The sequence below is a fragment of the Nipponia nippon genome, unplaced genomic scaffold, assembly GCF_047370975.1.
Source record: "Nipponia nippon isolate SJK-2023a ecotype South Korea unplaced genomic scaffold, ASM4737097v1 scaffold_32, whole genome shotgun sequence".
Lineage (NCBI taxonomy): Eukaryota > Metazoa > Chordata > Aves > Pelecaniformes > Threskiornithidae > Nipponia > Nipponia nippon.
The window spans coordinates 6,012,990-6,028,804 of NW_028262350.1; the positions used below are offsets into that span (position 1 = coordinate 6,012,990).

Genomic DNA, 15,815 nt, shown 5'->3' on the forward strand with positions numbered 1-15,815 from the left:
CCACAACAGATTTAGGTGTCAGCTCGATTTCTTTACCCTGCACTCGCACTCTGCACTGCGGTGCATCCGTGCTGAGGTATCAACCCACCCCATTAAGTGCCCCCCCGTTTTCCATGAACTTGGTGTTCCCGTCTGGGTTACAGTTGATGTTGCTACCTGTTAAAGGCAGCAAACTGGCAGTTAAAATTAATATTTTATCATGTTGTCAAAGCCCTGTGCAGGAAATGATGTTAACAGGCTGCTAATGCATTAAAGCTCACCCCCTGAATTGATTTCCAGGCTGCTGAGGTCGGCTTTGGAGCCAGTAATGAACCTTGCTTCGGAATCCAACCGTTTGCTGCCTTCCTCCCTCAAAGCAGAGTCAAGACTAAAGGCCGTAATTGGAATTTCATTCTCCCGCAGCACATTACACAGGGGGACACAGGTCTGTGAACAAGCTATTTTCATCTCTCAGCATGAGACAGTTTATCCAATACGATCTGTTACTCTGAAGAGTGAAGCGCTATTTCAACCAAATCCCCCGTACGGATCCATATCCAGAAGCCTGGCTGCAAAGATTCATTAAGTGCTCAAACGGGACCAGGCTACGCCAGCTCCATGTAGAAGCAAGAGCTGCAATGGGCAGAAGACGCCCACGTCGTGAGCGAAGGCCTAGCAATGGGCTTTAGCAGCCCCAAGCCCTCCTTACCAAAGAATGAGGTTAACGCCAGGCTTTGACATGTTGAGAGACCAGAGTAGCACCTCTAAGATCCCATTATCTGGCTTTCAGGCTTGCACACACCTGTAATTTTGTAGCACAAAGCATAAAAATATGCTGTTAGTATAAGCCAGATGCTGTTGAATGGAAAGCCACTTCAGAAACAAAGGTAAGCCATTGGATGTACTGTCAGAGGCGGCCACGGCACCCCATGTCCAGTACCCAGAGCTGCTGTATGATGCGCTGTTTGGCGTAGTTTGACAGATTTAGAGTCCCTTTCATTCCGCAGAGCACTGTAAACCCCCTCGCTGAACGCTGCTGAGGACTCCACGCTCAGGGGCTCAGGGACCTGGGGGTCTCCAAGCCCCGGCAGACCCCTCCCGCTGCCGGCGGCGGCTCTGCGCGCAGGCCCGTCCCCGCTCAGCTCTGACACCACGGGGACGCGGCCCTGCCGGCCACCCCGGGCCGCCGCCCCTTCCCGCCCCCCGGCGGGGTGACACCCAGCGTCCCCAGCCCCGCCTGAGGCCGGCTGTGCGCCACCCGGGCCCGAGTGCCGCGGTGAAGGCCCCCCGTTACCGGAGGCCGGCAGCCCCCGGGAAGCGGCACCCCCTCGCCCGCCCGCCCTGAGGAGAGCGGCGGCTCCTCCCACACCGCCCCGCGCACGGCCCAACCGGCCAATCCCAACAGCGTTCTCGACTGACGTACGGCAGAACGCCCTCCTCCCCCGCCGCTAGGCCAATGGGCGAGCGGTACCGGTACCAAGCGGCCGCTGGTGCCAATCCGAGGCCGCCGGCCGTGCGGGGGGCGTCACCGAGCCGCGCCCCTCAGGACCCGCCCAGCCCCGCCGCGGCGCCTGCGCTGTACCGCCCCCTGGCGGCTGCGGGGCGGGACCGTCGCTGCGGCGCGGCTGTCAGGCGGCGAGCGCGGCGGGCTGGGCGCAGCGGCAAGATGGCGGGGCGGGTAAGTGGGGGGGGGAATGGGAACGGACCCTTCCCGCCCTCCCCCGGCCCCCGCCGCTACATCCCCTCCGCTTCTGCTCTTCGCTGGGCGCCGGGGTGGTTCGGTGGCTTCTCGCAGCCCCGCTGCCGGGGTGGTAGCTCAGCCCTGGGGGGGTGTGGGGTCGGGTCCCCTGCGGGTGCTGTGAGGCTGTGGTGACCCCCCCCCCCCCCCACCGCAGTGGTGTGGGGGGCCCCGAGGGTGCTGTGAGGCCGGGGCGGCCCCTCTCCCTCTGCGGGGTCCCCGGGGGCGCTCCGAGGCCGGGCTGGCCCCTTGGTGATGTGGCCTGTGGGACAGGACCGTGGGTTCCCTCAGGAGCGCTGTGCGGGCAGCGTGACCCCTCTCCCCATGGGGCAGGATTTTAGGGTCCCCTAGGGGTGCTGTGAGGCCGGGCTGGCCCCTTGGTGGTGTGGGCAGGACCGTGGGTTCCCTCAGGAGCGCTGTGAGGCCAGGATGACCCCTCTCCCGGTGGCTGTGAGGCGGGGTTTAGGGTTCCCTAAGGGTGCTGTGAGGTTGCAGTGGCCCCGTGGGATGCAGGGCAGGATTTTAGGGTGTCCTAGGGGTGCTGTGAGGCTGCGGCAATGCCTCGGTGCCGTGGGGTGAGCTTCTAGAGCTCTCTCAGGAGCACCGGGAGGCTGAGGTGACCCCTCTCCCTATGGGGTGTGGGCAGGATGGATCATGGGGTCCCCTACGAGTGCTGTGCAGCCCTAGGGACCCCTCAGTGCTGCTGGCAGGATTTAGGGTCCCCTAAGGGTGCTGTGAGGCTGCAGCAGCTCTCAGGCCCTATGGGGAGCAGGGCAGGATTTTAGGGTGCTGTGAGGCTGTGGTGACCCCTCTCCCTGTGGGCTGTGGGGCAGGGTCCTCTAAGGATGCTGTGGGGGTGGGGTGACCCCTTGGCGCTCTGAGATGTGGGACAGGATTGTGGGATTCCCTGAGGGACTCCATGAGGCTGGGGGGACCCCTGTCCCCGTGGCGCCTAAGGGTGCTAGGAGGCCCTGGTGACCCCTCGGTGCTGTGGGATATGGGGCAGGTTGGTAGGGTTCTTTGAGGCCCTAGAGAGTCCTCTGCCCTGTGGGCATCAACCAAGCATCATCCTGTGATGTGAGTCCAAATTGTGTTGTGTTAAAACACACCTTAAGGGTTGTGCAGTGATTTTATCCCATATTTATTTAAAAAATAAAAAAATCCCTTGTCAGTGACTGCTTAGATAACATCAGCGAGTGGCCAAAAAGACCTTAAAATGTGAAGAAACAGTCTTATCTGTCACATCACTTTTTGTAGTGCCTTGTATCTCCCCTCTGCTTGCAGGTGTCCATCTCCAAGTGCCGCAAGGTGCAGTTAAGATTGCTCTTCTCTTTGCTATGAGCTCAGTCGTGCTTTGCTGGATATCAGCTTGTGAAGGTCACAGTTTTCATTAATGTCTGCTTCAGGCTGAAATCTGTCTTGGCCAAACAATTCTGTGATTGAGATCTTGGGGAATAGGTTTTCTCATAGTTTTTTTGTGTTATGGTTTGTCTGGTGGATACAACGACAGATGGTGCAGTGGTGTGATGCAGAGCAGTGGAGGTTAGAGCAGTGGTGAGAAATTTGGCCCAGTGATGAGCGGTGCGTCACAGGTGAGCAGATCTACTCGAGTGCCACCTCTGAAATGCTGATTAATTGAGAAAAAAAAAAATCACGTTTTGCTGTCTCTCTCTTGTTAAAAGCTTTTCTTCTGTCCCCGCTCCAGATATATGATCTCACTTTCTCCCTTACACCTTTTTTCTTCATCTCACCCTTTGCAGCTAACCCAGGAGAAATCTGTGTGCTTTGACTAGCTTTTTTTCAGCTTTCTGTTGCCAGAAACAGGAGCCCAGTGCTTTCATCAGTGGTAAGATCATTTTAGCCATAATGAACGTCATTCTGAGACTCCTTGTAGCCTAAACCAGTCTGGCTGCAGTAGTCTTGTCTTACCCCCTGCTCACTGACTCCCCCGAACCTGCCCTGAGCCTTTTCAGCATGCTAAGTCGACAGAGAAAACTATCCGTGCAGTTTGAGTTAGTTTGCGGTTGCCCTCGTGCACTGGAAAGGCTCAGTGAACGGTCTGAGTGCTGGAGGTGGTGATGGGGGACGTGGGGAGGAAGGAGAGGGATCAGCCCCAACTTTTTCCTGCTGCTACGAGCTTTTGGGCTACCGAACACGTGAAAAAATGTGCCTTTGTTTGGCCGACTTGGATGCCTGGTGGAGGAAAGGGGGGATTTATGCAAATTTAAGAGAAAGATTGGAGCTTAATTGCCTCATAATCTGGCAATTTGAGTGGGTGATGCTTTCCTCGGGTTACCAGGAAGCTTCTTACTATTCAGTGTTTTCATGATTTATCTGCAAATATAGTTGTTGCAGAATTATCAGATTATTTAGTGCTGTGAAGAGAGTTCTTAAGCAAAGTGTTTAATATCATTTGCTGAGCTTGATCCAATCTTGCAGTGTGTTGAATGCTGTTAATGTAAATTAACAAACAAGCTGCCTGCTCCCTCCAGCTTGTATGTGGGATAGCAGCAGCTCTGAAAAGGATGCGGAGGTCAGGGTGAGCAAGCAACAGCATACGTTTCGGATGTGACATTGGAGCTATTGTCGTCCTTGTCTGTGTAAATAAGGAAGAGTAGGTAGGAGGGTGGAGGTGTGTGATATCTCTAGGTGCAACAGGTGAGTCTGATACTGGGACACTGATGCTGTTCTGTTGTCAGCACTTTTAAAAGGTGCTTAAACCTGGAGAATGGGTAGAGGAAGCTTCAGTGACTACTTCTGGCCTGAAAAAATGTCCTGCAATGCAATTTAGAGCTTAGCCTCTTTTATTAGACTCATGTGATTTGATTTGTGTATGTATACTTTTACAGAGAGAAATGAATGGCTTTCCTGATGTAGAAAAGAGACAAAATCTTTAAACTGGTAGTAACACTTTAAATAATTTAGACAAATGATAAGCCAGATCTTATTAATTGTCTAGTGCTGTTTCAGGTATATTACCCCCCTCGCTTAATTGCACTGGTTTTCCTCAGTCGCAAGGAAGAGACAGTGATTAATGGTGATGGAAGTTTACAGGAAGAATAGTTAATGATGATTAGAAATAATGGCTGTTATAATTTATTCTGTGTCTCTCTCTGCATGGTAATCATGAGGTATGCAAACGGAGCACTGAGTCTTGCCAAGACATCAGCCAGCATCTACTACAGAAGAGGGAACGGCATAAAGCTGTCTAGCTGTGTCTGTAGTTGGTTACGGATCCCTTGTACCAAGACCGGACCTCTGGAAGTTAACTAGGGCTGTCTGTAGCTAATTGATTTGAACCTCGTTAGGAATTAGTTCTCGAAGGGATGTAGAAAGGCCAGATGATTTCTCTGCCTTGCTCCAGCCAGTGTCAAGTTGTTGATCCAGAATGAGCTGCGTTTCTGCTTGTATTGTACCAGGTTGGAGAGCTACATAGAGAAATGGTGTAGGGAGTGAAGCAGGTCCGTGTGGCTGCAGCTTTACTCTTGCAAGCTGGCAGGAGGTCTGGCTTTCCCCAAAGAGGAAATCACGCGTGCTGATCGTGGATGTTGGTGATGATCCCCTATCAGAGAGACTGGTGTGTGTTTCTTTAAGAAATATTAATGTTTTGTAATAGCTGCAATGTGTATAACGGTTCATGATGAGTAGAAATAATGGCTGCTTTATATCGTACAAATGGTACAACACCTTAATTTTTCTTTATTTGCTATTTGGGACTCATTTGGAGTGGAATTACCTTTAGCCCAGCGATAGGAGACACTCACCTCTTTGCTTCTCAGATTCACATCTGCATTGAGCTGGGAATGATTTTGGTTTCACTCGGGTACTGGTAGATGTTGGTTTACCTTGCAGAACTGTGCCATAACTCCTCTAGAAGAGCCTGTGACTTGAGCAGAAGATGTATTGCCGACATCTGTGAAATCAACTGTCAAATTGAGAGAGCGTAGCGGTAGTGGGCAGGGTGGCGAAGGACAGACTGTATCCCTCGGTGTTTCATGGTGCCGAAGACATTGCTGGACTGACGCGTGCTCTCTTGTACTCCTTGCAGTCAATCCCAGGGCAGTTTTAGGTTGGATAGTTTGGTAGAAACTTTGAAATAATGAGGGTTCGATTTCATGTTTATGGGTTAAAGCTGTAAAGTCTGATTTCTGCTAACATATGGAATCAGCCTTCATAGATGGCAGGCGTCATCAGGCAACTAAAGAAACATTTGTGAATCAACGCAGTTCTTTCTTGCAGCGTGGTACTGATCCTTCTATCATCACTTAGCTTTTTTTAGTGTTTCTTAATATGTGATATGAAGAAATAGGATTTTAGCAATGTTTTAGGGAAATAGGAGAAAACTAAATCTGAATCTCTGAGATCACTTCTGCAACTGCGTATCTGTCTTGTGAAATCGTCGCAAATAGACTTGTATCCTTCTTACAGGACTTCTGCATTATAAAAACCCATGCTAAATTATTTAGAATAAAATTCTGATAACCATGTGACCATGTGAATGTTTGTGGGTGTGGGATATCTGACCCTTGTCATCTTTGATTAGCTTTAATCTGTTGCAGAAGCAGTGTCTCCAAGGCTTATACCTAAAAAGACAACACAATAGGGAGATGTCAGTGCTGCCTCTCCATCTCCAGTTTTGGGGGTGCTGGTATGTCACACCTCTTTTTTTCACTGTGGACAGGCCAAAATGACTACATTTTGTTAAGAATTTTTCTTAGTAGGAAGAGTCTGTAAAAATCAAAGAAGCCTTTTGAGGATTATTTCAAGTGTGAATTTCTTAAATATTACTTTTTTTTTTTTTTTTTTTCCATAGCAGAGCAAGATCTTCTCTCTTCCTATCCTCTGTTCTGTGTCCTGTACCTTAGAGCACAGGGGTCGTTCAGGAGAAGACCCTGTGGTTTAGGAGATGCCCTAGCTATGAATTTGGAGGAGGTTCTGTCACAAAATCAGATCTGCTTGAGTCCACAGAAAACCAGGCCTTAGAAAACAGTGGTACTTACATTTTGCTCAATTACCCACCAGGCAGGACATGGTTTTCAGTGGAATAAAGTTATCATTGATTCCTTTCTTTACATGAAAACGTAAAAAAAACCCCTGAAAACTAAAATATAGGTCCTTATGGCATGTTTTGATCTTTTTTTGATCCAGGAGTTGGTGGATACTGTCCAAGTGCACTCACAAGTGTGAGAGAGGACAAGCTTTAGGAGGACCTGATGCAGTGAGTGCTAGCTGACCCCTGAGCAGTGTGACAGGTAGCGATGATCTTAGAAACTGCAATATTTTTTAGAAGGACAGGTCCAGAGTGTGGTCTCTACATGAGGCAGTCATTCGCATACCTGTCAGGGTGCTGTCTCAAATCGGAGAAGTCCTCTGGCAGCGACCGGAGTTTTGTGACTCAATTTCCATAGTGGCCGTCTTCAGAAGTTCGTTTGACCCCCAGGAACTGGAGAGTTGTGTTGGAGAAGATCTGTGAACAGAAAAATTCAAGCAAGGAACAAGCAGTCGCTACAGTAAATGGAAAAGCTTTCACACAGTATCCTATTACTCTGCATTTGAGCCAACTGATAATGCTACTGCTTGTTAAATCAAGGCTGAATATGTAGTTCTTCAGACACTCTCTTGCCCTGCTGCTGCGCTCGTATGCTTCTTCCTGCGTATGTGTGTCAGGTACTCAGTTCAGGAAGGTCAAATGTTTGCAGCATAAAAAGATTTAACATGTTTCCCTAGTCTCCTGGGATGCAATAAAGCAATGACGTGTTTTTTCTGCAGAAAATACAGAAATAATTGCAAGGTATTGCATCTTAAACACAAACCGCTTATAACTGGGTAGTGTTTGGTACGTTAGTCAGCGTCCTGGAGAAGTTTAGTGCCAGATGCAGCCCATCAGCGGTGAGGTGAATTGCAAATACGCAGGGATAGCAGCATCTCTGGTTTTCACAAGGCAAATTCCAAGTTTAAGGGGATATTTTTAACCTTGTCCCTATTGCCCTTGGGTAACTTTTCTAAATAAATGGGAAGAAATTTGCATCCATTAGGTGTCCTCACAGCTAGTGTGTCAAAATCCTGTGACTTGCATCCTGCGCTGACATCTTAGACATGGTTGTGTGATGTTTCATTCCTTTAAGCATTTTTAAGAGAGGTTTAGATGAAACACGACAAGTAGCAATTCCCTGTAATTAAATTGTTGATCATCTTGGCTCACGGAAGAAATGTGAGGCAACATCCACTCCAAAATGGATGTGTTAATTACAAATGCACGTATTCTGGGTCATTGTTGCTTAATTGGAAGGTGACGTTGATGTTCATGCTAAACTGTTAGGAAACCGCTTCCCGGTTCTATGGCACAGCAGCAGAGGTACAGATGTATTTTCTGAAATCACTTTACTGATCATATTGTAAAGAACTGATGTGGAGAATCGCATCTTTGGGCAGAGCAACCTATTTAATTAGCTTATAGATGCTACATGACACTAGTAGCTTATAGAAGTTCTCCTTTAGTGCGTTTGTTTCTCCTGCTCTGCTGGATCAGGCAAACCTTTCAGTCTTGGAACTGTAAATTGTGTTTCTGATAACATTGCAAAATAATGGAAACCGTACGGCCAAGTTCCCAAGGCTACGTACATCTTCTGAACTGCACTGGGTAAATCGGTGTTGGAGTTACAAAGCTCCCGTTGCAGCACTGAATTCATGTGGCTGTAAACTTTGCAAACAAAGGGCAAGCAGCAGTCACCACCCTAAAAACCAATATCCTTTAATTGCTAAGATAGGCACTTCTGTCCTAATAAAGTGGCTTTCATGTGCTAAGACGGAAGTGATTTCTAGATTACTGCCCAGGCCCATGAGAGGAATGCACGTCTGCTATGAGACAAAGAAAATGGAACCTGTGTTAAGTGTATATTGTGTATAAAGAGCTGGCAGTGAAGACCAGCGGGTGTCTGTATTGCTGACTCCTGCTGACGACTGGGCTTGGCCTTCCTTGCTTATGTAGACAGCTCTACCTGTTAACAGATGAGAAGGAGAAAGTTACCGGTGACGCAGGCACCAAACAATGCGGGGAAGAACATTCCCTGTTCATTTCTGGCCCTGGATGATGCAAGAGGCGGTGATGTGAACTCTTCCCTCTCCCATTTTTTAAGCTGTTTTGGCCTCTGTGGCGGCCAGCCGCTGGTGTGTATGCGGCATAGCCGCGTTCGCCGTGGTGCCTCCTTGGCCGCCTGAGCGAGCACAGGGAGGGGATTCATGCCGGTGGGAGTGTCACGTTTGGGGTGCGTGGGAAGGAGCATTGCATCTCATCTGTCCTTCTGTCTGGACTCTGTTGAGGCTGTCTCAGTGTTGGCTTGCTCAAAGTTCCCTGGCTTTGACAAAAATTTGATTTAATTCTGAGTTTTTAACTTTCCTAATGCGTTCCTCTTTTAATAGGAGAAGAAAATTGGTATTTATGAGCTTGTTATCAAGAGAGAATGCAGCTCCTTCCCGACAAGTATAAAAGCTTCCAGCAAAGTAAACTAGAGGTCAAATGGAGCAGATGGAAAGGCCGGTCCTGAGCATCCAGTCAGGGCTGCTTGTCCCGGGGGACAGCGTGCTTAACCTGCTGGGCACAGCAGGGTTCCCTCTGAGTGACTGTAGATCTGGGAAGGAAACCTGTCTTGCCAAGCCTCCTGTTCCAAAAAGTTATTTATAGGTGTTTGATCTCTTCTTGTAGCTGCAGAACTCTGGAAGCTTTAGTCAAGTATATATTTTTTTTTTTTTGGACATGTCCAGAAAAACCCTCTACAAGCTAGTAACTTCCTTATTTATTTATTGATTTATTTTTTACATTTTAGAAACACAGCATTTAGAACATCTCCTGTTGCTGGGTCTGGTGCCTGTTGTAGGCACCATGGTGTCATTCCTTTCATAAGTATTACTGAATGCTGCCTTTAAAGGAGTTTTGGCTTTGTCTTCACTGCTTCCCACTATAGGCTGTTACAGTGCTGGCTTCCTCTACTGGTTTGGAACCCTTTCTTAACTGCTGCTCATTGGCTGTGATAGTGTAACTATCATTTATAGCAATTTCTTCTGTCCTTTAGTGTAGAGTTGTTTTTCCTCCCTGTTATTCAGCTCCATGGCGTGTGTGTATGTAGAGAGAAGGTAGCCATAATCCTCTTCAGGCTTTCCTGTGCTGGGAGAGCTTGATTTGTCTCCTTCTCCCAGGCTATTGCTGACCCAGCTCTGCTGCAGCTCCGCTTTCTGCGTGCTAGAGCTGGTGTTTGTCGTCTGTGTGCAGCTGGCTCCTGATGTTTGCAGTTTAATGTTCATCTCGGGCTCTGTTGTCACTTGATCCGTTGGATCTTTACATTGGGCAATGCTTCAGGCCCGTCTGCTTTCCATCAGGAGCATAGTCTTGGATAAGGTAGGGTCTACACATCATCATCTCAGTTCCCTGTTTATCTTCAGAGCTCCTTTAATATCATAATTCTTCCTTTCAGACTAATTTTATTTGCAGCCTTTTAGTGGTGAATGAGTGTTTGACTTCGAACACCTTTGAGTCAGCCACCAGGCAGGCACACATCTGCTCGGTCCCTAGTAAATATGGACTAAACTCTCTTCCCGAGCATAACTCCTGCACGGGTTCTTTGTTGCCCTCTTCCCTGGGTGATGAAGCTCTGGGCTTAAAGGTACCTTGGCGCCTAGCCGCTGTTATAGTAGGGCTTAGATGCTTTTTGGAGTGGGGATCCCCATTTCTGTGCAGCTGGCAGTGGGCTCTGCAGAGGAAACTTAAATTTCTAGTAGCCAGAGTTGTCACGTTCCTAACGCTTGTCTGCCAACATTGGCACGACAGAAATGACATCTATGTACATACGCATGTACGTGTACGCATGTATATCTATGTCTATATGTTTTACACAAAGAAAAATTTTAAACTTATAACACTAACACTATTTGGCTTATACAGACCCCGTAGAAACCGTGCACAGAACAGATCCTGCCTCAGCTTTAGAAGCTGTTTCATAATCTCTTGGGTGGGATTAGGAAATTAAACGAGTTAAGCTGTGTGAAATGCGGAGCATCTCTGCCTTAGCATTTAATATTTTAGCTCTTCTATTCAATAACAACTGACAGGTGGTAGTGCACTTCTATTACGTACCACCAACTTATCTCCTGTGAGGTCTGAGTAATGGGAAACATGTTTTTCTTTAGCTTCCTCTATCATCAGCCTTAACAATTCACAAATATTAACCATATTTTTATACTATGTGCTCACCCACGCAACAATGTAATATAGTGTACTATGCGTAATATCCCAGAGATTTTATTATTCATTATTTTCCCCAGTCATATTTTAAACCGGCAGTGCTTTGCTTTTGCTTCGGATGCTTGTCTTGAAATTCAGAAGGAGAAAAGATGTGTTTTATGTATGTATGAAAATACCCAAATAACTTAGCATTGCTTTCTGGGCTGAGCTCTCCTAAAATGCAAGACCAACCCAGTTTCATATTCTTGTGAAGGAAAACTGGAATCCATGCAACTTAGAAACAAAATCTTGGAAAGATTAGACGTTATGGTGGTTGTTTCTGTTAGGAAGGTATTTGTTCTTTGGGGCAACTTTCACGTTGCAAAAATAAGATATATCAGCATCACCGAGCCTCCCGGCACTGGATTTTCATGGTTAGCATCAGCTCAGTAGCAGAAGAGTAGAGGCAACATTACTGCTTTGTCATAAATCCGAAGGTGACGTCCTTCACATTTGTCTTTCAGCACAAGATTTATCAATGCATCGTGTGGTCTTGTTTTTTCTCTTGGTAAACAGAAGGAATATTGGAGTAGACCTCTGCGTAGACGTGGATTTAATAGCGGCTGCTGCGTGACCGTAGATGGATGAGGGATGCCTCTAGCTGAGGATGCTTTAGAACGAAGGCACTGTCTCAGGTGTGGAGTCCCCTCCCTAGAACTTCGCTGTCCTTGGAGCTTCCTCCTTGCATAAACCAGAACAATACCTGGAGGCAGGGAAGGCTTCTTTTGCTACTTCAAGCCTAGTCTATCTATATTGTGGACACGGGCGTAACTGCAACCTGTGAAGGTGTCTATGGGTCACCTTCAAACTAGTATTGACAGCAGCGTAAGTGCAGCAGGTGGCATTCGCTGTCAGCTGCAAGATCTGCTCTAGTGGTTTGCTAGAGCTGAGCTTTAGCTTGCCTTGCCTAGTTGCTAGCAGTAACCTGCTAGTTAGCTTAAAATTAGCTTGTGTAAATTTACTTGAAGATTTCTTAGAAATACTCTTAAGGATTTTGCTTCCTCTGTTCCCTGACGTGTGGTGTGCGAGTGCAGGCGATAAGAGCGCTGGATGGCAGAGAAGGGGAGGGGGTGCAGGGTTCTGGGAGTCCTTGTGCTGGTGTGCTGGGAAGCTGGAACCCAAAATGCAGGAGCTCAAAGTGTTCCTTGACAGTTCTACCCCTGGCATATGACAGCCCTCCAGGCTCCGGTGGCTCATGTTACAGCTTTGGACTGCTGCATTTGTGCCAGAAGGATTTATTCAGGAGCAGCCAATGCCCACGTCCTTGCCGCGACAGCTCAGTCGCTTGACAGCCGCGACGAGCGTCCCTGTGAGGAGCAGTTCTGGGGATGTGAGCCCTGGGGTGAGGAGGGGGGAGGCAAGAGGCAGCCCCTGCGATTCACCAGAACAGCGTGTTCCTCCTTCTTGTCTGGGTGCTTTCCACTTTAATCATCTCTTAAATGACCAAATTTCCTCAAATTGTCCCTTGTACACTCATGAAAACCTGTCTATTGAGTGACGCCCTTTTCCTGCAGGAGCTGTATTATGTTAAAAACACTTCTGTATATTGATAATATATTGAAGTTCTGCAAAATGGTCTTGGAGCTTGAGGAGGGCGTATACTGGAGAGCTGGGAGCACAGCGCAGATTATAGATGCGGTCTGAAATGTCGGTCATTGCCAAGGGAGAAACGGGCTTCTGCCCAACACCCCGGCAGGAGAATGTGCCGGGCTATGGGATGGCTCGCACAGCCAGTGCTGATACTGCTGCAGAAGCAGCTACGTTATTTCACGTGTCAGATACCCACGGATCTTTTGCCACGCACCCTATCCCATTGTGGAGCTTCGAAAAGGAGCCCTTGGTCCTGGATTTGAAATGCATTGCTTTATATTTATGCATTTCCTTTAAGCCAAGCTTGCACGTTCCCAAAGGCGGACAGGAATAACGCACAAGGGTGGCAACTTTGCCAGGCGCTTGCTGTTAACCTGTAGGAAGCAGTGTGTCAGTAAGGATTAAAAATGCAGTTGAGGACTAGTGCTGTAAAAAGCTTTAATCCAGAAGCAGCGTTCAGTTTTCTCGAAATATCCTACCTAATGCGTTTTAGCAGGGCATGCCCTTGATGAAATCGTCCCCTCACAAATGGAGGGAGAAATGATAAAATGGTGAATCCTTCTTTGTGTGAAGGGCCCAAAGACGGTGAGCCTTCACAGGCAGGTTGTGCATTTCAGAAGTCCACTGATGTTCGTATATTTTTTATTACAAGACTATTTAATTGAATCTCTTATTACACTTCAGATTCAGGTAGATAAATCTGTTTCAGGGCTGAAAATGGAATCCTTTTCTATTGTCACGTATGTCAAGGGCAATTGAGCATTATTCAGTAAAAATAATGAATTAGTCCTTCTCTAAATAGCAAGTACTCTAGAAGAATTACATTACGACATAAAAAGTTGATTAGAGCTGTAGGGCAGGCTTGCTTCAGTCCACACGGGGATGAATTTTCTCCGATTCTTTTCTCAAATGGCCCAGAGGCGTAGGGGGGAAGGTGGAGCTGGATGTTAACTCACGGGAAATTACCGAGATGTGTGCGTTAGGATCAGTGCGTTTCCTTCTCTCGTTGCTGGGATTTAAGGGTGTCTTAAGAGAAAATCCATTCGGAATTGCTTTTAGCAATAGGTTGACACTGACAAATAGTTTCTGTTGCACTGCCTGCAAATTTGTAGCTGACAAAGAAAATAGTTGTGCTTTCATTCTAAAAATAACACCCTGGGGGGTCAGGGTTAGCTTTTCTCCAAATTATTTGTTTCAGTCTCCAGCTAATGTTGGAGACACCTCACCTTTTCTATCCTTTTCTCTACTAGAGGCATTTTGAGGCCAGTTTTCATCTTTCAGCCACTGTTTTGTGGAATAATTCTGCAGAAGCAGATGGGGTTAGGGATGGAGGAAAGGGCTGCGGTTTCTCTTTGGTGGTACTCTGCTGCACTCCCGCTATGTGCTGTATGCTGCCCCGGAACGGGATGGGGCAGCCTGGGCGGAGGGTGGTGGTATTTGGTTATTTTAGCTGCTGATTCGTGAGTAGTAGTGGAGGGGAAAAAAATTGAACAGATACCCTTGAAATAGGATTGCTCCTTTGACTTTAGGGGGAAGAAAAAAAAAGGAGGGGGAGGACACACCTGCAAAATTTGTTGCAGTGATTTTTTTTTAATAGTGATAGGCTGGAACTGTCTGTTTAACTTAATTTTCTTCTGTTTGTTATTGATCTGTGATGTTTCCTATAGAGTAGGAAATATTATTTGCATCATGATACTTCTTTTGACAAGTTTTATACAGAGGTTCTGTGGAGTTGGATAGCAGCTGGCTGAGAATTAAACCTTCCTGCAGACTTTCAGTGCTGCCCTGTACTGCTTTGTTCAAAGTACGTATAGCCAGAATGGATGTGCTCGGATTTCAAGAGTAAAGAAGAAAGGGAACATCTTTATTTTACCCTCTTTTCCCCACGCAGTCTCTCTAACTGGGTGCAGCAATGTGAGATCGGGTTACCCAGGGTTGTAGTGGAACTGCTCTGCCTGTAGGCTGCTTTGCCTTACCAGCTTTCAAAATATCCCAGTGTCTCTTTACTTGGCAAGAAATGCCCTCCGCTGAATGCTTTGCTGCCTGCTGGCGTGTTGCAGGGTTCAGGGAAATTGCAAGTTAGCAGCATTTGCCTTGCAGGCTTTTTCCTAGGTAATTTTTAGGTACTTTCCTAGGTGTGGTAGAAAATATAAGGTATACTAGACTCACAAAATGAAGGGCTTTTGGCTCCAAACATCCATATCAAACAGAAGTGTTTGGAGAAACCGTGAAGAGAGAAAGAGGAGCTTGTCAGTGCCAGTGGACTATGGTCGCAGAGTATGTGAATACTCATGAGACCTATTTGTGTTCTATGGATTTATAGAAGTTTTGAGGGTTGACTTGGTAAAGGAAAAGTAAAATTTTATTTGATAGTTTTTTTCCTCTCCCTCTTTCTCTTTCGTAGCCTATGCAAGCAGCAAGATGTCCCACGGATGAACTGTCGTTAACCAACTGTGCTGTGGTGAATGAGAAGGACTTCCAATCTGGGCAGTAAGTGTGCACTGTTGCTCTTTCAACTTTTAACCAAAAAGGAATTGTTTTCAAAATTTGGATGGAGATGGAATGGAATTTCAGATTTGGGAAGGCGAATACAGCAGGTTAATTAACAAAACTTCTGCGTCTTTAGAGACCAAAACTTCAAATGTGCCTCTTTGGCAGGACTGGAGATACTGAAAAAATGGTAAATTTTTCTCTGAAGCATTTCTTGCTTGGGAACTGGATCTGCTTAACTAACTATAATCACTATTTTAATGAAGGGCTTCAGGCCTTTTTTGATTTTTTTTTTTTGTTGTTTTTGCTGTTGTTCCTGTTACATAGTTAGAATATTTGAGCTATTTCAAGTAGATTTTTTATCATTTAATTGTGTTACTAGGGGCATCTTCTCACTTTCATATCATATTGGAGTGCTGAGCAGCGTCAGTAGAAACTCTCTCTTGTTCTAGGGGTTTTTGTGCACAAGAACAAAAGGGGAAGAAAACCAGAGTGTGGGCACAACAATTTGGATTCTTTAATTACAGTTCTGTGGTGACTGATAGAAGCTGACTCTGGATTTCACTTTTGTGAGAAAGGAAGAAAACACACTAATTTTTCAGCCCAGCCCACACAGGAGGGCTTTGTATTAAAAGAAGCCAATTCAAATAATTAGTTTCCTTGCTTTGCTAAAACTGTATGGTGGCTCTCTAAAGGATTTCAATATGTAGGTTGTAGATAGAAGGAATTAATTTCAGCAGAAAG

General features: G+C 46.8%; 1 protein-coding gene across 2 annotated transcripts in view; it reads left to right on the forward strand.

Moving 5' to 3' along the window:
- Positions 1–1,543: 1,543 nt before the first annotated feature.
- The window catches only part of NSF (N-ethylmaleimide sensitive factor, vesicle fusing ATPase), an 82,843-nt gene continuing 68,571 nt past the window's right edge, over positions 1,544–15,815 (forward strand). For both annotated transcript variants that reach the window (XM_087770104.1, XM_087770103.1), the window contains exons 1-2: positions 1,544–1,657; positions 14,986–15,071. In XM_087770104.1, the coding sequence (XP_087626230.1) occupies positions 1,646–1,657; positions 14,986–15,071 (98 nt within the window). In that variant the 5' untranslated portion in view covers positions 1,544–1,645. The remainder of the gene's footprint in view (positions 1,658–14,985; positions 15,072–15,815) is intronic.